This window comes from Pimephales promelas, chromosome 13 (genome assembly GCF_988280905.1).
Source record: "Pimephales promelas chromosome 13, fPimPro1.hap1.1, whole genome shotgun sequence".
NCBI classification, from domain to species: Eukaryota; Metazoa; Chordata; class Actinopteri; order Cypriniformes; family Leuciscidae; genus Pimephales; species Pimephales promelas.
The window spans coordinates 4,846,930-4,872,140 of NC_142781.1; the positions used below are offsets into that span (position 1 = coordinate 4,846,930).

Genomic DNA, 25,211 nt, shown 5'->3' on the forward strand with positions numbered 1-25,211 from the left:
TGTGGGATACATTTTTCTCAAATTCTTAGGATATTCTTATTCAACAGTTTAAAACTGGCCATTAACACAGTAAAACAGATTTTTATTTTTAAATTAAGTAACACAAAACGTTTTCAGACAACTTCATAAAATAACCAAACACTATATAATAGCCTATACACTCTAAAAATAATTCAGTGGCTTTGTAAATATCACAGTAATAATTAACGTTATTAACTTAGTAAAATCTCTGAATATCATTTACTTGATTGTTTGAGTTAAACATACAAAGATAATTGACTAAAAATCCAAAAGTTAGTTTTGCCTAATATATATATATATATATATATATATATATTTCACTAAAAAAATCTAGTATTTGACTAACCAATTATTTTAAATTTCTATCAAAACATTAGAGAAATTATGAGATGTTATTAACCCTTTTATGCATGAATATGATCATCTTAAATGTCCACTTGAGAGGACAGCATTGTGTTTATTTAAACTGAAGAGATACTGTATTAAACATAACACAATAATAACAGTAATGTGTGTACAAACCAATCAATACAATTACAATTTCCATCTCATCTGAAATGGGCAGTGTTGTGGGAAACGCATTACATTAATAAATTACATTCTAATAATACAAACACATTTATTTACAGTGAAAAAAGGTTACTGCAGATTAAGTATTTTTAAAAACAACATTCACAGTATAAGTATGAATTGTAGCTAATATAACCATCGATGCATGAGGTCCAATATTGACAGATTAATCTGAATTTTCTCTCAATCTAAAATCAAAACTTGGAAAATGTGACTGTGATGACTCATTAGATATTGTTTGATGCTACATTCAGTCTCCTATGAAAGAAGGAATGGGTGGATATTTCAGAGCAAGTTGGCATTTCTGACTGACCCTTGGCCATCTTGGTTTGGAGGGGGAAAACAACGAAACCAGGGTCCACTGAGGTTGATGTGCAGCTATGGCATCACAAGCCCGTAGGCAGGGGAGGGTTCGGGTGGTTGTAGTCTCTAAATTTTCAATGAAATGTGACTTCCTGCTTATTATGCTGCAAAATGACGATTTTTATGTCATAATAAGCAGGAAGTAAAACATTTCTCCCATCTCAGGGGAAAGTAAGGGAATAAACCATGACCATCCAGAAATGTGACTGGGTTTCTAAAGATACAAAGCTTAATGCAAATGGGTGAAGTGTCCCTTTAAGAAATCAGAAATATCAACCCGATCTCACGACCAAATCGTACGAAATCGCCGCATGATTAAAAAGTGTCTAATTCGTACTAATTACTACGATTTTGCTAAATCGTACATATTTTACGAATTAGCCAATTCGTATGAATTCGTACGAATGACCTACCCCTTACCCCTTACCCCGCCCCTAAACCTAACCATCACGTGGGTTTATACAAATCGTACAAATTCGTACGAGTGAGGTCGTACGAATTAGACACTTTTTAATCATGCGTCGAATTCGTACAAATTGGTCGTGAGATAGTGTAGGAAATATAGAAAGTCTTTGATATGTCAAAACAGCAGTCTAAAGGTTCTGTTAAGCCAAGGCAATGAGAGGAATAGCTGTGAACCGAGTACTACTGGTTTACAAAGACATGCAATACAAATTTCAAGAACGTTTTTTTTTTTTTTTTTTAAATCTGCTTCTAGCTTAAGGGCTAGCAAGGTAAATGTATTAGTGAAAAGGGTGTGCCTGCTCCTTTGAACACAACACATTTAAATCTAGGAATTATTTTGGGCAGACAAACACGCATGTCCTGTGATGGCTGTAGGCGATATCTATATTTTGTTTTCAGTACAGTCAGAGCAGAAAATCCGCCCTCACATAGGAAAGTGGTAGAAAAAGGGACTAAAGTTTTGAGTGCAGCTGCTCCTAAGGTTGGGTATTCCTTGGCATCTAAACACCTAGAACTGTCCAAGACTCTTTGGGCCCTGTCATAAACCTCCGCAATGCAGCACCAGGCATAGCAAGTGTTTTTTGCTATAGGTTCAGCACAACGCAGTTTTCATTTTCACTTCCAGCGGCAAATTGATTAAATAGCAAATGCTTTTGCGCCCATCTGTGAGAGGATTGTGGTCCGTCTGCTAGTGGGAGAGAAAGGTCCCAGTGATAGTGCCAAACTGAAGCAACCAAGACAAAGAGCACCGGGACAGGCATGACAGGAGACTTTAGGTCCAAGCAAATATAGCTGGAAGCTCAAACTATGGGCCAGCCATTACAGGAACATTTGGCAGGTCCATGCCATGGCACTATCTCTGGAAAAGAAAAAGGTCCCAGATAGTGTCAAACTGAAGCAACCTCTTAAAGAAAAAAGAGCACTGATACAGATATGGCAGGAAACTTTAGGGCCAAGCACATATATTTTGGAGCTCAAACTCACCATACAGGAACATTTGGGATGTCCATGTCAGGAACTTTTAAGCTCTTGTCTCTAGGCAGTCAGGTTAAAGAGCACTGTAGCCAGAACCTCTGGCCCCCAGAAAACATTACATAGAGCAAAATGTCTGAGATGCCTCATTATAGAAACCTCCAGGATCCATGGCTTGAATCATATTGAGCATATCATCTAGGTATAGGACATCTTTGAGAAGAACATCTTAAGGCTGATGTATACTTCTGCGTCTGACCTATGTCGCTGTACGTACCTGGAGGAGGAGGTCTGAGTTCGGTTGCTCCCGGCTAAATGTGAAAGCAGCACGGACACGGGTGCACACTTGTTCAGGAAGTAAAGTGACCTGTGCATGCGTTTTAGCTTATTGTGATGTATTCAGTTAAATAAAACACTTTAAGGGATGATAGTGTTGACGATTTACCTTGGGTACGACCAAGAGTGAGCCTGCAGTGTATTCGTGCATTGTGCTTGAAATCTAGGGCACCAAATTTGGAAATCCACTGTATCCTCAAAAGAGTCTGTTTGCAAGCAGCAGAAGACCACCTAATGTGACAAATGCACAGTAAACCAGTAACGAATTAATAAAAATCACAATATTGACCTACCGTGCACGTTTAATATAATATGCACGCAAACGCACCAGGGTTCGATAAAATCAAGTTGTGAAACCAGACCAAGGCTGCGGGGGTCGGACTGAACAAGCCCAGTGTAAAGGGGTCCTTAGACTGAGCAGACATTATGTCCGTGTCATGAAGGCCAGGTAGCCACTACACAAACCATTGTTAAGCTCTGGTACAAAGGCAGATAAAACTGGAAGCACTGGTACCATGGCAATTTAAGACAGAAACCTGCAGAATGTCATTAACAAGAATTTCTGGGGCATCTGGAACTGGTCGGACATGACAGAGAGCTCTGAGATGTGGATGGCCATTACAGGTTTTTTGGGCAGGCCATGGCAGGAACCTCTGGTGAACAGTGCAGACGAGACAGGGACCTTGTGGACCGAAGTAGGGATGGGCATAATAAATCAACGATCGATAATTAAGAATTTCGTTGATCACGATCAAACTAATGCAGGTGTGTTGCTTAGTGTGAGTCTTGAAGCAATTAAATGAATTTCACTGAGTGGCAGCAATTAAACATTTTACCACCCGGGGGGGAAATTTGACGCCAGACTCAGTTACCTGCGAGTTTCCGTTTTGATTTCAAAAGAAGAATCGTGAAGAGAGTGGGCGTTTTTGGCAGCTGGACTGACGGCCACCAGGTTGCGGTGTATTCCACAATTGCAGGTGTAGTCTGCATTACAGATGTAGTCTGACCCCAGAATTTGTCAACATGTTTATAGACTGGTGCAGAAATTGTATGTGAGTTACTGTTATTGTAATGAAAGTCAACATGACTTTCTTCCCATTTAAAATGGACAACAAAAACATGATTTTAGGCTCAGTACCTGAAACCAGCTGTGATGAACAGCGCAGTCTCATCCCAAGACGTCATAAAACTGACGTCTTGGGACGTCTTTTGACCATACGTCAACATCCGCCTTTTTAGGGTACCCTTAAACGTTGGTTAGATGACGTTATCAGATCCTAACCCTACCCCAGACCTAAACCTACCCCTAAACCTACCCCGTCATAGCCTGACTTCATCATAATGAGTCTGATACCGCTCCGTTGGGCTTTGATTATGAGGCGTTTCTTAACCGAACCAGGAAAAAAAAACCTCTGCACTCAATTGGATAGTCGGTAGACCTACAACCAATCAGAGCAATGCAGTAAGTCAACTCCTTTGCATAGCGCAGTTTTCAAATACAGAACGTAGCCTAACTTTATTTATTTTAGAAGTTAAATAACGAGTGTTGCTTCTTTACTTACTTCTCCATGAGTGCAACCAAAGGAGAAACCACAACGACCACAGGCTTTTCATTACGTCCCATCTTCTTAACGACCATCAGAGCCAGCTAATAAGTTACACTTTTCCCGAATCATGTTGGAAGGACGCCAAAAATATCTTTCCGATCGACAAATGCCTTGATTGCAGTTCACTGTTTGTCTATTAAAATTAATGCACTGTCGATTTATTTTACAACAGACGCGACAGCGGAATCTATACATCTCAATTCTCCAGCTGCAGTCATCTTTGAGGGAAAACAGTTAAGCGAGCTTTGATAACGTGACGATTACGTCCTTTCAGATCATCTGTCCATCATTGTATAAAGCCCGCTCTGGCAATTAGATTGGCCCGTTCATTTCTTGCCTGATCATAATTACTCCTCAATGGATCGAATCCAGACCGAACTTCCCGACCAAAAAATGTTGTGGGCGGAGTTCGGGCTGGCATCCAGGCTAACCCCGTCACCTAACTGAGGTTAAAGGTAAAGCGTCAGTTGTATGACAGCCCGGGATTATCATCTAACCGACGTTTAAGGCTACCCTAAAAAGGCGGATGTTGGCGTATGGTCAAAAGACGTCCCAGACGATGAGACTGTGTTACGGTGAATGATCTTCCCCAGACCGAGACAAAAGGCTTAGACTTGTCTGCAAGACCTTACAGATCAAATGGCAGGATTCTGTGGGAGAGACATCTGATTATGACCAGAAGCCTATACACCTACTCCACTCAGACATCTGACCCTAAGATGTAAGATCTGATATGGAAGAACTTGTATGATGATTTGAATCAAACTTCTTTTCTTATGCTGAACATCTCACATTTTGGTAATCCAGGCTCTGACTCCAATGAATCCATTGGCTCACACTCACAGCATCATAAAAAAATATAAAAAACAATATCACCATGCCACTAGAGACCACGCCATTGCAGACTTCCCGTGGTACTTGCCCTTGATCCTCAGGAAGGTCGTACCACTCTTTGGTGTCTGGATTAGTAAAGCATGTTTTCTCTTTCAGCTTTGAGGGATAATGCATACCATACAACATTCCTCTTGAGGTCCCCACGCCCAAAGTCAATCAACTTGACCTGCAGGGTGTCTTTGCTCACAATAGAGTTCCCCAACTTTATTTTGCCACGAAACACATCACGGCAACAACACATGGGACCCGCTCGACTTTGGCTTGCCGCATGAATTGACACACTAAACTCTCCCTCCGGCTCAGTGGCCTTTCAAGAAACAAGTTCTCGCATGGTTGTCCCGATGGTCTTGCCAGTCCAGCAGCTTAATAATACTTGGTACACTTGTTCCCTTGTTTGCCAGGATTGTGAAGGCGATCTCATCTCCTACGGTAGGGAACTAGGTAAAGTAAACTATGCTACTATTTTCTAGATTCTCTTTTTGAAATCCTTTTATAGTATTACTTCATTACATGATTATGTCTGTTCTGTCAACATTACAATCTAGCTGTGCGTGTGTCAGCCACCTTCACAGAAGAAACTAGGTGTGGATATCTAGGAAGTTGATAAGAAGGTGCAGTTGATCCTTAAACTGAGGAACCAGAACCATCAAGCCCCAAAACTGAACCAGAGAGATCAGAGAAACCTCCGGCCCAGAAACCTCCAGCTTACCAGGAAAACTTGTTTAGTCCCTCCATATCTCAATTTTACTTAGACTTATTCAGGACATAAAACAGTGAATTCTGCTGTTTCCATCCTCTATTTCAAATTGAATGTATTTTATTACAAAACATAATTTAATCTAGGATAAGTATCATAATCTTTTCAATTTGTAGACCTCTTATATTTAATTGGTATGTTTTAAGATTATCACTAAGCATCCCTCTAAAACTTTGTAGCGTTACACACTCAAAAAAAGAAATTGTTGAATGAACGTGATTTAATCAAATAAATTGTTGAATGAACGTGATTTAAACGTAGCACCCATTATGCATCTAATCAAATCAAGTAAACTTAAACTACTTTGAATATTTTATGTGAACACAATATACATTTGTAGATTCAGCAGGATTGTAATATTTCAATGTAACTTCTTCACAACTAATTGAATCAAAATGTGTAATCAAATTTATTCTTATCCACTCAATGTCAGTAAAGCACTTCAATTCAACAAGATTCTGCCTTGTTACATAAACTAGTTGGTTTGGTAGTTGATTGAGCATTAGTGAAGACACCTGATGTTAACAAGCAGAATCACTGAAGGAGAAAACCATCATTTTTAAGTCACCGTTATGGAGATCCGTGTTTGCTTTAGTTGGGCTCTTGACCCATATTATTTACTTTATATTTTGTTTGGCTGCAGTTACTGAGTTATACCTGTCAGATGAACAAAGATAAAAAAATTATAAAATGATGTTGGTCATATAATGACATTCATCGTTTGAAATATATATATAACCTTTGCAAATCAAAAACAAAACAAAAAAACTAGTAAACGCTGCTGTGAGGGTGTTACATATTCATCGACCATGGGAGAGGGAGGAATCTTACTCTCTCCCGGCTGCCGTTATCAATCCGTCTCTATTTGTTTTTTCTTTTTTTTTTGAAAGTTGTGAAAACACCACTGTGGAGTTTTTATTTTGCTACTTGAGCAAATAGGAACACAAAAAAATATGTAATGTAGTTGAAGCTACAGAAGTTTACCCAACTATGATGACTTCCCCTTCTGAGAAACCTGGAAATGTGAAAAGGGTCAGTAGATTAAATGCAAAAACAATCCTTTGAAAAAAGCGTCCTGATTTCTGGATAGTGTTGTAATCCTGCCTTCACATGCTCTCGGAATAAAGATAAATACGAGTTTCCAAGTTAAAAATGGTACCTGTATCAACTGTATGGTATTCTTCATTAGTTATTTCCACAACCGCTACATCACCTTGTCTTGTTAAAGTATTAAATGGTTGATGAACTGAGAAATTTTCCTTGAGCTTTTGACATCTAAGGTCATCATATTATAAAAATATCCTGTAAGTTTCAGAACTGAAAACGTACCTTGTTGGTCCAATAAAAGCTTTTATTGACACCAGCCCCAGCAAACGACTCATTTTTCAAAGTGGGGAACTATGACAACAAAGAGGATAAAACACCACCCCCACAGAAGAAGATCAACGCCTACTTCAACACGGCCGGTTTAGCCCCGCCCACCGATTCACGCATTACACGCATGGCTAAATAACATAGATGCCTACCTCCTGATGACAACCTGGATCGAGCTATCAAGCAATACAGAATATTATGCAGTGCCTGGTTGTGGAAGAAGACAGTCACTGCCTTCCTGTGGATTCCAACAGCATTGCATGGATAAACTTTATTTTTAATGACGTTCCAGCTGATGAGGGTAAAACATCGTCGGTCTGTTCGCTTCATTTCACTGAGGATTGTCCTGTAAACAAAACTGGATTTGCAGACGCAGACCGATTAAAAGTAAAGAACTGTGCTGTGCCGTCTATCGTAGCTCTGACAGGAATTGTGCAACACACGGACTCTGGGTCGAACGTGTATGGGCGAATCATTCCGGTTGCCATTTTACAACATTGGACGTTTTAAACGTACAGTATGCGATTTTGGGCCACCAGGGGTCACTCGTTTAAAATAATAACAAAAGACGTACTTTGATGACGTCGGGAAAGAGCGTGGGCTCACGGGAGTTGTTGTCGCTGTCAATGACAACCAGCTCAGCTCATGACATGACATCGTCGTTTCACAAAATATACGGATATACGGCATCTCTCTGTAGATTTAGCTTGTCAAGAAGCTTTAAATGCAACCCCAATGTTTACCTGTGTAATGCTTCTCCTGTCCCAAACCCTTTTCGGGTCATATTTTTCAGGTACGTTTGAGCTTTAGCTAATGAGCTGGCTGTAGCAGCAGAACGTGCAGGCAAAGCGTAATCGTGGTCCATAACTATTATACAGACGAATATAAAATATTAATATTACGCTCCTTCAATGAATGACCTATTTTAGAATATTTTTCATATATAGAGCGCACCGGATTATAAAGCACATAAGATACTGCAGTCAAACGTTTGACTGGGTTTGCGTTATTCATCCACTATGTGCTAAAGGCTAAAGGGAATGTAGTGAGTGCGCGGCGCCGGAGGTGAGGCGTTTATTTAGTAAGCATGAGAGAGCTGAAGCGGGCACGTACATTCGCAGCCTGACTCATAAGAGTATTCAATGTGCGCGGCTCGCTAACAGCAACAGTTGGCTGATTTGAATGAGACGACCCGGTTACTGTGAACGGGGAGCGCTTTGTGCGCGAGCAGCACCGGGGACAGTGTGTCTGTTAAGAGTCAGCGCTCGTGAGCGGGCACGTGATTTACACACATAAAAATACGTACTACTTTTTTTTCTTCATCATTTTCTTTGCTTTATTGGCGGTAGTCCAGTGTTCCCCTTTGTGTTTGGCGGTTTCGCCGGGTTCCGCAAGGAAGTTAGAGAAAATAGAGGAGTCAAAGGTTGTATGACGCCATAGACGGGCGACGAAACGGAAATAAAGAAACGTCCCGTGTCTTCGAATTAAACTATAAATTTCTCCGTATTTGAAATTTGGTGGAAACTGTCGGGATAATGTAAGTACATATCTAACAGAAATATATAACATAGATACAGTTATTTTTGCTATTTTTAATGCAGAAAAAATACATATTGTGGCTTTAAAAAAAAATTCCCCCAAGTGAATCGTTGCGACTCATTATAATATGCAAAACTGTTATCCACTCACAGCAGTGGGCGTTTACTTCCAAGTCTTCAGTGCGAGACGCCCATAAAAACCCAGCGTTTTTCAGATAGGCTAAAAATTGGATACAAAATAGCCTATTACTTACTCATTTTGATGTTTTTGAATGCAAAAACCAAGCGAACGTCATAAGTTGACCCAGATAGCAATATAATAATATTTAAAAAGCCAGTTCATGACCCCTTTAATATTTATATTCATGAATAATCATTTTAAGCGTAGGCCTATGTTTTACACACAGCAAAAATAACCTTTGACAGAAATTACAGAATTAGCAAGCTAACTATAGATAGTGAATTTTTTGATTTTTTGGGTTTTCAGTGAATGAGACTCTCATCATTTTGGCTTTAGATTTTCCTAATCAATTAACAATAATTAACCTGGTGTCCTCCATGATTCCCGTTCTTTCCGACAGCAAAGCATGACTTTGTCGCCTTTGGCTTTGGGGACACAATTAGCCTATTCAACAATATCAATGTGCATTGACTTTATATGAGAACTGAATTGAGCTGGACAATGAAATCACTGTTCTCCAGAATACATGGCTACACATATAAATGAACTTCATAACTTTTTATACAAACAAAAATGAACCATCACTGAACTTAATTAAGCTGGACTCAGACACTATTTTTTCTAGATCTGCTGTACAAGCAGAAACACTGTTGCATTGTTATCACTGTAAAGGTGCTTTGAAACAATCTGTATTGTTAAAAGCGTTATATAAATACAGGTGATTGGACTTCAGAACTTGCGACGAACTCGTAATCACGACTTCAGAAGTGGGAAGTAGGAAATCTCGATAGCACGTCAGTGTGAGCCACAGAGCGCCCCCTGCAGGAACTCCACAACTCAACACTGCATTTACCAATGCTGATTCCAGCTCAGTGCCAGTGGAGACGACAGGTGCTTCGTGCTGCTCTTCTAAAATGCGCAAAACAGCGATTCTTACGTCGTAAACTGACACTTTGAGTCTCGAATAGGATGTGAGAGAAAGCGTGCGATCGTTTCCACCGTGAGAAAGGAGCGTTTACGGCGCAACAATGCTTCGTTGTGCGCTTCATCATCATGTCCAGCGAGCGCTCATCTGTTCTCTTCTTCTCTGCGTGACGAGGACGGTCCTGATGACGCGCTCCTCCTCTCCAACATCGGACCTCAAATCTCAAATATCCGGCGTGGAGGAACTGCTGGAGGAGTTCCGCAAGCAGCTCCAGCAGGAGCCGGGCCCGAGGGGGGACGCGGGGGACGGGGATCGCTGTGTCAGGGGCTTTCAGGCGCAGGAGGAGCGCATCATCCGCGCCAGCGCGTCCATCGAGCAGGGCGGCGCGTTCCTGTCCGCGCCGCCGCGCGTGTTCAGCTGGAGGGACTGCGTGCACGCCTGCTGCGCGCACCCGCACTGCACTGATGCCATCATCCAAGAGGAGCTCACGCAGCCGGACGGCAGTCTGCGCTGTTACCTGTTCAACTGCACCTCCGGGGGCAGGAGTGTGTGCTCGTTCTCCTTCCAGCCGGGCTTCAGCACCTACAGCCGGGCAGATAACAGCACTAGAGCCCCCTCTGCTGCACCGGGCCGTCCCGACACTGCAGCCGAGGGGGGACCCGCTTACGGGATCGGGGAGGAGTCCCTAATGCAGGGTGGGTTTCTCCAGTTGTAGTTGAACGTATCATGCCAAAAATGACGACGTGATTTCCACAGAAATATGAGGCAGAACAACTGTTTTTTTCAGCATTGGTAATAATTATATACTTTTGAGTAGCAAATAAGCATAATGATATGGATTATGTGACTTTATTTCCGACAACAAAAGCACGTGAATGCGATGAGCGGCAGTCAAGAAATAAAGTTTTTCGAGCTTCAAATCAGCATATTATAATGATATAGCTAAGGGTCTCTCCGTTGTTTTTATTTTTTATTGAACATATATAAAATCAGATACCGGTTACAACTCAAAACAGAATTAAGCAACAATAATAGAATTATAAACAGTTGACAAAAAAAAAAAAAAACCATTGAGGCCGGGATAACGAGAGAGAGAGAGAGAGAGAGAGAGAGAGAGAGAGAGAGAGAGAGAGAGAGAGAGAGCTTGAATTCCTTTTTATTTCTTTAACAAAGCATAATAGGTCTACAGTTGAAACTCGAAAAAATAGAATATTATGCAAAAGTTAATTTATTTTAGTAATTAAAATTAAAATGTTAAACTATATCAGTACAGTGAGATATTTCAAGCCATTATTTGTTATAATGTTGATGATTATGGGGAACAATAATAAATAAATAAATAGGTGAGAGTAAACTCATGGTGTCATCCATGAGTCCTGTTATTTCCGACAACAAACGCGATTGAATGTGGTGAGCTCTTAATCACGATGAAATTTCCGATAGCACATGAAGGCAGCATAAGTCAATAAATAAAGTTTCTTGAGAAGCAAATCATCATATTAGAAGGATTTCTGAAGGGTCGTGTGACACTGGAGACTGACAAATCTGCTTTGCCATCACAGAAACAAATTAGTCATTTTCATTTCTAACAATATTTTCACAGTATTACAACAGTATCAAATACAGCATTAGTGAGAGAAATCTTAAAGACCCCAAACATTTCAATTGTAGTAGTGCACATTTAAATGTAGTCAAAATACATCTAAAACAAAATAACGTGTTTATTTTTACAGTTTCATTGTTTTACAAATAGGACATATTAATATTTGCACTGTCTGAATTTGATTCTCCTGGCCTAAATACTGTGTGATGTGTATTGACTGCTTTTATATGCAGTTTTAGTCAGATGCGTCTGGGATTTGCAGCTGGGAGCGTTTGATTAGACAAGTCTCTTTGTGACACCATGATTTTGCCGGGGTCTGGAAGATGGAAGAGAGTTTTCTTCTATAAACCAATTGTGTCAATGTTCACAAGTGCAAGACTCTATAGAGGATCCTGTGAAGTTAAACTTGACTTTCAAGAAACTCTTGTTTCCTTCTCTGCATCCAATGTGTGAAAGAGTTCACTTAAAGGGGTGGTAAAATGCCCTTTTCACAAGATGTAAAATAAGTCTCTGATGTGCCCAGGGTGTTTATGTGAAGTTTTAGCTTTAAATACCCCACAGATATTTTTATATAGCATGTTAAAACAGAATTGGTTTCAAATTGGCTATTGCCTTTAAATAGAAAAAGCAATTACGAACCACTGTCTTGATCTGTCGATCAGATATGATGCATGAGTCAAAGTTCTTTAGTTGGTCCTGCAGGTCCGGACGTTATCGATTCTGTGCGACCAAAAAAATAATAATTTCTGTTTTGTTACACTTGACAACCAAAAGAACAAATTGTCTGCACACTTGAGTCCTTCAAGCCAAATTTAATGCCAAGCTTTCGGTGATACAACCATCCTCAGGGCATACACAAACAAAATGTTACCTTCCATTTGACTATGTTCAACTAGGACACTTGACTGAAATGTCTGTTCCCGGCTCGGGGTCCCGCAGGTGTGGACGAGCCGCCCCGCAGCGACGCGGGTCAGGATCTGGTGGTGCAGCTGCCGACGGACTGGGCGGTGCTGGACGGCAGAGACAGCACCGATGACCATCGCATCACACAGTACGACTGGGCTCTTGTGAAAGGAGACCCCTCCGTCAGAATGAAGGTAAACCTGCCGTAGTCAGTCCTCTCTCTAAGTTCAAAACTCGCTCTGTGTGACCAGAAGACCCTCGACGCACTACTGCTTTTGGACTAATGTTTGCTTCTCCAGCTAGATTGAATCAGTGGTAATGTCATACGGCACTCCCATTTGTGCTCAACACATATTGTATCACTACTCATTTGCATTAGTTGAAGTCAGAACAACTTTGTTGCTTGTGCTGCTTAAAGGGTTAGTTCACCCAAAAATGAAAATGATGTCATTAATGACTCTCCCTCATGTCGTCCCAAGCCCGTTAGACCTCGGTTCATCTTCAGATCACAGTTTAAGATATTTAGATTTAGTCCGAGAGTTTTCTGTCCCTCCATTGGAAATGTGTTTATGGTATACTGTCCTTGTCCAGAAAGGAAATAAAGACATCATTAAAGTAGTCCATGTGACATCAGTGGGTTAGTTAGAGTGTTTTGAATCATCGAAAATACATTTTGGGTCAAAAAATAACAAAAAACTACGACTTTTTTAAAGGGGTCATGAACTGGCTTTTTAAATTTATTATATTGTTGTCTGAGGTCAATTTATGACGTTCGCTTGGTTTTTGCATTCAAAAACATCAAAATGAACAAGTAATAGGCTATTTTGTACCCAAGTTGTGAGCCTTCCTGAAAAACGTTCGGTTTTTATGGGCGTGTCGCACTGAAGACTTGGAAAGAAATGCCCACTGCTGTGAGTGGAGAACAGTTTTGCATATTATAATGAGTTTAACTCACCCGTGTGTACGTGGGGGGAAAACGTCCAATGTTGTCAAATGGCAACCGGATTCGCCCATACATGTTCGACCCAGAGTCCGTGTGTTGCACAATTCCTGTCAGATCCAATATAGACGGCACAGCACCGTTCTTTACTCTTAATCGGTCTGCAAATCCAGTCTTGTTTACAGGACAATCCTCAGTGAAATGAAGCGAACAGACGACGATGTTTTACCCTCATCAGCTGGAACGTCATTAAAAATAAAGTTTATCCATGAAGTCCTATTGGAATCCAGAGGAAGCTTATGCAGCGACTGTCTTCTTCCACAACCAGGCGCTGCACAATATTCTGTATTGCTCGTTTGATCGATCCGGTTTGTCATCACGAGGAGGTAGGCATGTATGTTAGGCTATAATTTAGCTATGCGTGTAACGCACGAATCGGTGGGCGGGGCTAAACCGGCCGTGTTGAAGTAGGTGTTGATCTTCTTCTGCGGGGCTGGTGTTTTAACCCCTTCGACGTCATAGTTCCCCACTTTTAAAAACGAGACGTTTTCAGAGGCTGGTGTCAATAAAAGCTTTTATTGGACTAACAAGGACGTTTTCAGTTCTGAAACTTACAGGATATTCTTATAATATGATGACCTCTTAGATGTCAAAAGCTCAAGGAAAATTTGATTTCTCAGTTCATCAACCCTTTAAGCATTGTATTGTCTTCCGGTTTTGTTGTGGGTTCATTGATGCTGCTGACGTGCGTCTGGTGCGGCTGAGCTTCGGTTACAGTCTTAGGGAGACGCACGCTGTACAAAACAATCTTCGCAAACGTGTCTGAGGATTTCCACACAGAGGAAGACTTGCATTTTTTTGCCCAGCCATATTTATTTGAACCCGAATACACGGACGCAGAACCGAAAGACGATACAATGCTGAATAAAGTCGTAGTTTTTGTTATTTTTGGACCGAAATGTATTTTTGATGCTTTAAACCCACTGATGTCACATGGACTATTTTGATGATGTCTTTATTTCCTTTCTGGACAAGGACAGTATACCGTACACGCATTTCCAATGGAGGGACAGAAAGGTCTCGGACTAAAGGCCCGTACACACCGGGACGAATATCAGCGCGCGTTATTCGTCAGCGTTTTTCAACACGTTTTGTGTTCACACCCAAGCGATTTTCGCTGACAAATGAGCCGAGCCGAACATGCAAATTCATTCCCTGACATTAGATGGCGCCAATTTGCTCTGCAATACCACTCCATATCAGTTCTCTTTTATTTAGATGTTTGTAGTCACTGTCGCGTTTGTCATATAGTTCTTGTATGTTCTAGCACCAACGAGAACAGCAGCTCTACATTTATCTTGCCTTGCATCTTTCTCGTCTTATTTCTTCCTGGCTGTGTAGACGGCCACGCTACTTGGCGTATATCTTCTTCGCTGTTGCATATGTGTGTTCGGCAAGACCGTTTTGTGTTTGAGCGCCCCCAAGTTGTGTTTTACTGGAAATTCAGAAGCTCCAAACACGTGAGCAAAAGCACCAATCTCATTGGTCGGATAGTTTTTGACGTGGCGCGTCAAACTAAAAACCGAACCTGAGGCGTTTTGTAAAAAATGACGCTTTTACGTGTGGTGTTTTTCGCGACGGTGTGCACACTCACATTGACGCCCATTGTTTAGTCACGAGGCGTTAAACGTCGGTGAATATCGCGTGCGAAATTCGTCCCGGTGTGAACAGGCCTTAAAGGGTTAGTTCACCCAAAAATTAAAATTAAGTCATGAATTACTCACCCCCATGCTGTTCCAACCCCGTAAGACCTTCGTTCATCTTCGGAACACAAATAAAGATATTTTTGATTTAATCTGAGAGCTGGATCAGTCCTCCATAGACTGCCTAAGGGACTGGCTCTTGACGGCCCATAAAGTCATTAAAGAAAATGTTTAAATATTCCATGTGCCTACAGCGGCTCAATTATACGTTTATCATGCGACGAGAATACTTTTTGTGCGAAAAAAACATAAATAACGACTTTATTGACTATTCCAATACTTCCTTATGGGCGCATGCGCGAGAACTGAGACGAGGACGTTCTCCTTTGACTACTTCTTGTTACCGGCTGCTCCGCTTAGGAGTTTTACCGCCCCCTACCGTATAAGATGATGTGCTGATATAGCTGGAAGCGCAAAACTTTCTGTTTACAAGCAGAGGAAGATGCGCGCTGTACATACGCTTTTCAATTAGCGTATTTTCCGCACTATAAGGTGCACTTAAAAGCCTTTAATCTTCTAAAAAAAACGACAGTGTTCCTTATAATCCGGAGCGCCTTATATATGCATCATCATTTTATACGGTAGGGGGCGGTAAAACTCCTAAGCGGAGCAGCCGGTAACAAGAAGTAGACGAATGAGAACGTCCTCGTCTCAGTTCTCGCGCATGCGCCCATAAGGAAGTAATAGAATAGTCGAATTAAGTCGTTATTTATGTTTTTTTCGCACAAAAAGTAGTCTTGTCGCTTGATAAACGTATAATTGAGTCGCTGTAGGCACATGGAATATTTAAACATTTTCTTTAATGACTTTATGGGCCGTCAAGAGCCAGTCCCTTAGGCAGTCTATGTAGGACTGATACAGCTCTCAGATTCAATCAAAAATATCTTTATTTGTGTTCCGAAGATGAACGAAGGTCTTACGGGGTTGGTACAGCATGGGGGTGAGTAATTAATGACTTAATTTTCATTTTGGGGTGAACTAACCCCTTAAGACTTCCAGTTGCTTTATCTCTGCAGTGTTACCGAGGAATCACTGCATCATGTGGCAAAACTTAAACACTTTTACAGCAAACACAGCTGTCTGTATCGCGAGTGATTGTGTTGACTTGAAAGGCATCGATTCTCTCCACATGTGGTCACATTTATGTACAAATTATCATACAAATTAGGTGTTGTATGTGTGTGTCAGGTGAGAGTAATGCACCTTTGCAGAGAGAGACCGCTACATGTAGATCTGAGTAACACCGGGACCTAAGTGTTAAAGGGATACTCCACCCAAAAATGAAAATTCTGTCATCATTTACTCACCCTCAGGTGTCTCACCCAGGCCTGCTGAAACTCAGCGGTCTCAGAGAAGGGATTTACACGTTTGAGATCACCGTCACCGACACAGCGGGACAGAAGAGCTCGGACAACGTGTCGGTCAGTGTGCTCGCCCCTGCGCCAAACTCTCAAGGTCAGACATCACTGGCTCATCTTCCTTCAAAACTGTCTCACAGTTGCATGTAAACATGGATTATTACTTCTGTAATTTTCTATGCGAGTTTCTATGTGTTTCAAAAGGTCAAGTAAAATTTGATTTCACAATTCATGACCTCTTCGAGATAATAGTGGTGTGCATGCAAACATGGTCCGCTGAGAAGTAATATGGATATTTTAGGGACGTTTAATGAAACAATGGTTCGAAACAATGTGTAATGTGATACATTTGTATATGTGTATCCTATACATACAAGCTGTGTACATACATATGAACATGGATTTGGGGAAGTTGCATATTGTTGCTTTTATAATTGAGCAATTCTAAATTCACCCCCTTAAAAATACAGTACATCCGCAAGAAATTAAAACACTAGTAAGAGGGAAATAATCTAATCTTGTTAGTGGACCTCACTAATCGACTAGTCAATTAGTCCACTTTTTGATTATTATTATTATTTGTAAAACAATATTTGTTTAATCATAGTATATGACCTTTGAGTTTGAGTTTTTATTGTCTTGGTTTCTTACCGTATTGTTCTGATGTCTGTTCTAATTGCCCGGTGCGTATTAATGAACTGTAAACGTGAATCTGTATGGAAGTGACACAGATGTGTGTGTGTTTCTGAAGTGTGTACAGGTCACTGTTCTCGGTATCAGTTCATGTGTGATGATGGCTGCTGTATCGACATCGGTTATGCTTGCGATGGAAAGCAACACTGCCCTGACCGATCAGATGAAGATTTCTGCCAAAACTGTATGCCGTCTTCTCAAAAGCCTTTTCAGTACCACAATTATTTTTAGATGTATAAAAGTGTTTGGTCTGTTTTATAGTTGATACTGGTCACAAGTCCAACCCTTCGTCTAAACATGGGCCAGATATACAAAACACTGAAGCAGGAGCGCAGACGGCATCAGAGATACAGCTCACTGACAGCCCTAAACCTGCGCAACACCAACATTATGGCTTCAGCGACCACGGTAATGCATAAAATACATCAATCAAAGACACACACACATGATGAGTTCAGAATTCATCCACTCCTTTCCTTTCCATTCTCTTAACAAAGCCTGTCTATGGCCATATTTACATTACATGGTTCAAGTGACCCAATTCCGTGGCACAGATATGACTCACGAACGTAACAAGCGTCCGATATTCTCAGATCGGTTCCAGGCTTCATTTATATATGGAAATAAATCTGATATGAATCGGATATCAACTCGGGTGGACACCAGCCGTGATCACATGACTCTTTTCAATGCCAAAGCTGCAACAAGAGCTCTATATGTTCTTCTCCGGCTTAAGAGACAAATGTTTTGCTGACCTTTAAAGAAACGCAAAAACTTGTAATATCATTTGGTCTGCGTTATTTGCAATTTGCACCATTTTTAGTTTCTTTTTGGCCTAAGATTTTATGGGTCAGTATGTTAGGCTAACCTTGGGTTGTTTCACCAAGTGTGTATGTAAATCCAGATATCAGATATAGGTCACGTTTAAAAGAAACAATCAGATATAGTCAACAAATCGTAATTGGGCATCAAGACCTGCAGTGTAAATGTGGCCTATATCCAGTGTTGTGCAAGTTACTTCCAAACTGTAATACATTAGGTTTACTTGTTACTGTTATTTAAAAGTAATTCATTACCTTACAATATTACTGTCTCAGAATTGTAATGCGTTACATTACTCATGTATTTACTTTCGAGTTAATTTCACCAAAATAACTATACAGAAGTAGAACTTAACATTGGGGCTGTAACGATATGCAATATGAAACCGAAATCGTGATTCGCCGCACTCGGATCCACGAACCTGCAGAATCGCGACACACCTCTTCCAACTCCCAGCGTTATTCTCCTTACCATCCAGATCCAATGCTACCACATCTTTAAATTACTATTAGTATTATTTGAAATTAACATTATAAAATATGTAGACCTACACCACAAAACTAGTTGAGGATAAATTAATTAAAATTGGGAAGTCCAGCATTATGGATATGACATTTGCAGTCAAAACTTGAAATATAAATTCTCAGAAAATACATAATGTATTGAAACGTATGTTTATCCACATAGGCGACTCCCTTAAACGACTCCAGATATTAGAAAAATATCAGTCTACGTTTTATTTATAATATTAAGGGAATAGACACGCATTCATGCGTGACAAAAAAATAGGAGGCAAAATATATTTTTTGTAATTTGCAAATCAGATGAGGAAGGGTTGGCTCTCCAGTCTCCATAGAACATAAAATATTCATTTTATTTTATTTTTCGTGTTCGCATTTATGAGGGAAAAAACAATGTTACAGACGCGACCGCTCTGAAGCGGCACTAAAAGACTGCTTTAAAACTTTCTTAAAAGTGAATTTCATTTAGTATTAATTGTATCTTAATTTTAATCAATGTTTCATCAACCAATTGCCTTTAAGAAGTACAAAGCAGACAATTATAGATAAGGCGCTGGGGCGTGCTGGAGCGCGTCTCATAAATATTTAATGTGTATAGTGTATAAACAGTATATAAGTATAGCCTACTCCACTGACCTGAAAAATATATCTATATTGAAATGTCTACTTGTAAACAGAACAATTCAAAATGAAAGAAAACAGACTGCTCTCTGCTTATGAAATGAAATGTGCATTTCTCTCTGGCGCGCACTAGCCTACTGCGAAGATCGTGAGTCAGCATCATGAACTTCATCTTTATTAATAAACAATTCAAATGTCTCCTTGCTATATTTGACAAATTCATAATCTTGGTTGTTTTTTTACAATTAAAACTAAAAGTCTTTTGTAACACAAGCCTTACTGAACATGTAACGAGTAAAAAATTACTGAAAAATTGATTAGTAATGCCTTAAGGCCCTCCCCTTCGACTTCTAGCAGTCGAATATAAGCGCGTTATTCGTCAGCGTTTTTCAACGCGTTTTTCACTTGGCGTATATCTTCTTCTCCGTTCCATATGTGTGCTCAGCAAGACCGTTTTGTGTTTAAGTGCCCCCAAGTTATGTTTTACTGTAACTTCAGAAGCTCCAAACGCGTGAGCAAAAGCGCCAATCTCATTGGTCGGATAGTTTTTGACGCAACGCGTCAAACTAAATAAACGAACCCGAGACGGTTTTTTTTAAATTACGCTTTTACGCGTGGCGTTTTACGCGTCAGTGTGCACACTTACATTGGCGCCCATTGTTTAGTCACGAGGTGTTAAACGTCGGCGAATAACACGTAAAATTCGTCCCGGTGTGAACAGGCCTTCACCCTACTGCGTTACAGCAAAAAGTAATATGTTACTGTAACGTGTTACTTTTGTAACACTTTTTATATCTAGACACTTGATAGTGTGTAGAGAGCAAACGTGTCTGTGTGTGTGTGCCAGATCCCTGTGCAGCGCCCCCAGTGGCCGGCCCGTGTAAAGGGGTTTTCCCGCGCTGGTATTATGATCCTGAAACGGGAGACTGCCTGCACTTCCAGTACGGCGGCTGCAAAGGAAACCACAACAACTTCCTCCAGAAGTCTGATTGTGTGAATGAGTGCATTCAGAAACCACGTAAGACTTGAACACCTTCGATAGTGATGGGAGAAACGAAGCTTTTCAAAGTTTCCAATCAATTGATTCGATTGCTTCGCAAAATGATTCCCTGTTTTAAAGCGTTTGAATCACTGGTGACCCCTGCTGGTCAGATCAGTGGAAATGCCACACAAACTCAGGCCAAATATGCATTAAACAACCTCTTCCAAACCCATTTCTTGAAAGTAAAATCTTTCAAATGCAATAACTAATCATCTATTAAAATACAATTTCAAATGCCTGTATAATGTGTTCTTTTAGCAATTTTCAGGGCTTGTTTGTTATTTTCAAGGCTGGATCAGCTAAACAGGTCTATTAGAGGCTATTAACTACTATTATTCCCTTCAATTAAACTAAAGTTTAATAAAGACGTCTACATTTCGAAACGGTTATGACGTAACAGAGCCTCTTTTACTCAAATCACGTGACACTATTGCAGTTTGCTATGCGCTCTGAACCACTGATGCGAAACAAAAGATTCACAAAGGTTTCGAAGCTTCATGAAGCAGAGTTTTGAAATCAGCTGATTAAATGTATTCAATAAAATGTATTCAATTGAGAATGCTGTGACTCTAAAAATGATCATCTTTCAGCAGTAACAGAACATCAGGCCACCGCAACTCCATTACCCAGCAGGACAATACACACATGTATGTACAGCAACATCAGGTCTTGTTTCAGATGATTCAAACAGTGTAAATCTAATGTATGTTCACTCCGTGATTTCCTTGATTTCAAAGAAGAATATAGTTTCCCCTTAAAGTGAAAATCAAAGTGAACAACATGTACTGTTAACCTCAACCATGCGTGTCTCATGTACATTATTGTTTTGTGTGTGACTTCCGTTAGGGTAGTCTATGGAAGCTTGTTTTAAAATTAGAATAAAAAGATTCATAAATAAAAATTATAACACGCAATTGCGACTTTATATCACGCAATTCTGACTTTATACCACACAATTGGGACTTTTTTTCTCAGAATAACATGTTAAAGGAGAATTCCGTCGCAAAATGAATCTTTGGTCTCATAAAACTTCAGTACATAGTCAACCGTTCTCTGAAATTTGTTTTCATGATAATCAAATGTAAAGAGTTTAATCTCTAAAAACTGTTTAGTGTTTAACGCTAGTATATGGGGGCATTTAATAAGTAAATTCTGGACTGTCTTTATAAAGTATCTTCTTATTAAACGGTCGGTACAATTACAGAGTTCTCAATGCTTCGTTTTGCATGTATGGACCCTCATTATGTTAGTGTGGGGCTATATTGAGCCTTGTTAGTGGTATAAACTAGCGATTTCTTTTTACTTAGTAAATGCCCCCATTACTAGCATTATACGCTAAAGTACAATTTTAGAGATAAAACTCTTTACATTCGATTATCATGAAAACAAATCTCAGAGAACGGTCAACAAGGTTCCAATGTTTCATTAGACCAAAGGTTAATTTTCTCTAATATCTTTCAATTCTGATTTAATAACTCGCAATTGTGAGATAAAAAGTTTTATTCTGTGGCGGAAACAAGCTTTCAAGGTAGTCAGACTCTTTATTGTCCTTGTGTTAAAGGGATAGTTCACTTTGAAATTAATTTTTGATATGTTTTAGTTTACCTCAAGGGCATCCAAGATGTGGGTGTCTTTGTTTCCACAGTAGTTTCAATTTTGATATTTTTAGGTCAAACCGTTCTTGTCTGTCAGTCATATAATGGAGGTCTATGGTCACCACCTCACAGAGCATGCACAGAGAAGTCAAAATTAAACATGATTTAATGACTCGTAAATGTAAGTACACATTGATGGCCTAAAACACAAAACGAGCGGTTTGTGTGAGAAAACGAACAGTATTTATATCGTTTTTACCTCTTGTAATCACAGTCACGTCCAAGTGATCTGATCTGAAGGCGGTGGTGTCACACAAACCGCTCGTTTCGTGTCTTAGACCATCAATGTGTCCTTACATTGACGAGTCATTAAATCATGTTTAATTTGGCCTTCTCTGCGCATGCTCTTTGAGGTGGTGACCATAGACCTCCATTATATAACTGACAGACTAGAACGGTTTGACCTAAAAATATTAAAATTGAAAATACTGCGGAAACAAAGACACCTACATCTCGGATGCCCTTGAGATAAGCTAAAACATACCAAAAATTAATTTCAAAGTGAACTATCCCTTTAAGTTTGCTTTTGATGAAATGAAGTGGGCGTGTGATGATGAACGTCTGCGTTGTGTGTGCAGCTGCCGGAGCCTCGGCCCGTGAGGAAGAGCCGCACAACTCCCTACCAGCGGCGAAAACACACCGCGTGCTTGAGGGACACCCGGCCCCTGAGTCAGGTGCGCCTACTTCATGAGTACCCAAACACACACACACGTGACACGTCACTTATACTTTTGTGTGTGTGTGTGTGCAGGTGCAATCCTCCCGCTGACGCTGGGTCTGATCATCAGCGCTCTGCTCTTGCTGATGGCCGGCTGCAGAGTCTGGCTTGTGGGTCGCAGACTGAAGAAAGCTTTGCCTCTCACCACAGAAGAGTCCGATTACCTCATCAACGGCATGTATCTGTAGCAGAACCGCCACCTGTCAATCAACCCTCCAATCTGATGCACTGTTTGTGCATGAGTGTGTGACGTAGCGGATGCTTTAGTTGTGAAAAGAGTGTAAAGCAGGAGTCTCAGCCCAGCCGTGCGGAAGGCACAGCCACAGCCTAGTCTCCATGCACATCAGGCCCAAATCTGATTTCTTTTGCTCACATGTGACTCAGATCCGACAGTGTGAACGGCACAAACCACATGCAATCTGATCTTTTTAACTTCGGATCTACAGGTCATATACAGGTCAGATGTTTCTAATGCGACCGCGGTCTGAACAGAATTCTGAACTGTCTGAACTGAACAGAAAGATTTTACATTAGTTACCAAGACAGTTGTGAAAGGTAGTCCGTGAAGGACAGTGATGTTTCAGAGTGACACGCATCATACACGTCTAAAATCTCTGCTCTCTTTTTCACACCCTAAAATTTACATCACTTATTTAATCAATCATAATAATAAATGTAATACATTTTCAATTTTTTTTGTAATATTATTTATGTGTGGCTCCTTATTAAATTCAAACGCAATTTCTGAATGTTATTAGTTGTAAAGCAGCTAGTAATTACCCATAATCACCCGAGTATGGACTTTCCGCTGTGATTTAAGTATGATCTTCCGAATGGCTGGTGCAGGAGCTTGAGATGGGGAGGAAACACACACTACTGAACACACGACCAGGGGAGGGTCCGAAAGCAGCGGCCACTTCCACTGAGATATTGATTATTGGCAAGTGTTTCTGCTGTTGATAGTGACACATCTTTCCTATATAGTACGCCAAAATAGGTTAAATACCTTGAAAATTTGAATTAAATATCAATCATGTGAATGAATTTGGATTTAGCTTTATTTTTTTAGTGCAGCATGATATACCACAAGCCTGATGCTTCTGTGTGACCGTAGATGAGACTTGCAGGATCTGAACATTTCTCTGTGTAATTCGGGAACATGTGCTCAGCCTTAGTAGCATCAACCGTTTCTGTATCCTACATGATCATGTGCTTGACTTTGTGTTTTTTTATGAATCTCAGTCCAGACCAGGGAATACAGGTTGAATTATTAGAAGTATTGGTGCCATCTTAAAAGTTCTAGATTGCAATTTTACAATTAAAAACAGACCATGACATAAAAATATGGCCTTATATCAGAAAATATCTGCACTTGGAAAGATTTCAATGTGGTTTTTATGGCTAACTGTGATATTAAATACTAGTCTGTATAATTTGTGTAATTGTGCTCAAATGTTTTGAAACTATATATGATTGTAAAAAATATCGCATTATATTTGAATAATCTTGGAGAAATACATTGTAAAAAATCAATTAAAATGTGGACCAAGTATATGAGTATCCATTTTTCTTCTGGTTTGGATTTAGTCACGTGATTAATTGTGCATACATGAATGTGCGCGAAAAACCAAAGTTTGCCAGCGTTGTCTAACAATGATTCAATTCAATTCACATTTGTTTGTATAGCACTTTTCACAATAAATGTCGTTTTTCAAAGCAGATTTACAGAAAATGCATGTATCTACATTAAACGAGTGATCTATTATCAGAGGTGACTCAAAGTAATGCAATAAGATAATATAAATCATACAGTTAGCTAATATCATGTGCTCATTTAGACAGAAACAATGATCTCATTAAAGTGATTAATAAAAGTTGTGATCATAATGATGTCACTAATAGAACATTTTGCAGTGGTGCATGTTGATTCAGAGTTTTGTCATCTGACTAAATTTGGTGAAGATCTGATGAAATGTCTAGGACAATTTTCAAAAAAGTAATGAAATCATGGCATGCAGTCTATAGCTTCTAGGCCTTATTGTACAAACGTCATTAGCATACGTAAGAGTGATCCGTTGGAGGCGCTAGGCTAGAAAGAGACCAAATTTGCTATGGTAAATGTTTAAACTGTCTTTTATTTGTGTGCCAAATTTCATTTACGGTTCTATGGGCTGCTATAAACATACCTTTAACAAAAAGTTCATTTGTATAAATTTGAAACGTCAAAAACTTGCTTTAATAAGAGTTAGTTTAGGGTTGGATGCCTATAAGTGGGGCTAGATTGTGTTATTCTCGGTCATAAAAGACTACATTTACAGTGTAGAGACGGTGCATATGTACTGTAGTCAGCCATTTGTGCATTACAACAATAAAGTCTTAAAGCTGTAGTATACGATGTTGAAAATCGGTCGAGAGAGCCTGAAACGGGAGGGAAGTTTTGAAAAACTCATCCCGCCTCTCCACACACACCCCCCTCCCCTCTGCTACCTGATCCCTCCCACAGGGAAACGAATTGAACAACGTCACTCAATCAAGTTGTCATCATCGGAATGACACGTTTGAGATCACG

The 25,211-nt window shown here is 40.1% G+C and overlaps 1 protein-coding gene across 5 annotated transcripts; it reads left to right on the forward strand.

Annotated features, from left to right (window-relative positions):
• The first annotated feature begins 9,917 nt into the window (after positions 1-9,917).
• Positions 9,918-24,194, forward strand: lrp11 (low density lipoprotein receptor-related protein 11). Of its 5 annotated transcripts, none has more exons than XM_039664294.2 (9): positions 9,918-10,698; positions 12,546-12,703; positions 16,526-16,667; positions 17,322-17,447; positions 17,525-17,671; positions 20,075-20,245; positions 20,860-20,916; positions 22,503-22,598; positions 22,676-24,194. In XM_039664294.2, the coding sequence occupies exons 1-9, from the start codon at positions 10,107-10,109 to the stop codon at positions 22,828-22,830; spliced, it is 1,644 nt and encodes a 547-aa protein (XP_039520228.1). In that variant the 5' UTR covers positions 9,918-10,106; the 3' UTR covers positions 22,831-24,194. The 5 variants fall into 5 exon arrangements, with proteins under 5 accessions (XP_039520228.1, XP_039520229.1, XP_039520230.1 ...); XM_039664295.2 differs by having other exon boundaries at positions 20,863-20,916; XM_039664296.2 differs by lacking the exon at positions 20,860-20,916.
• The last annotated feature ends 1,017 nt before the right edge of the window (positions 24,195-25,211 follow it).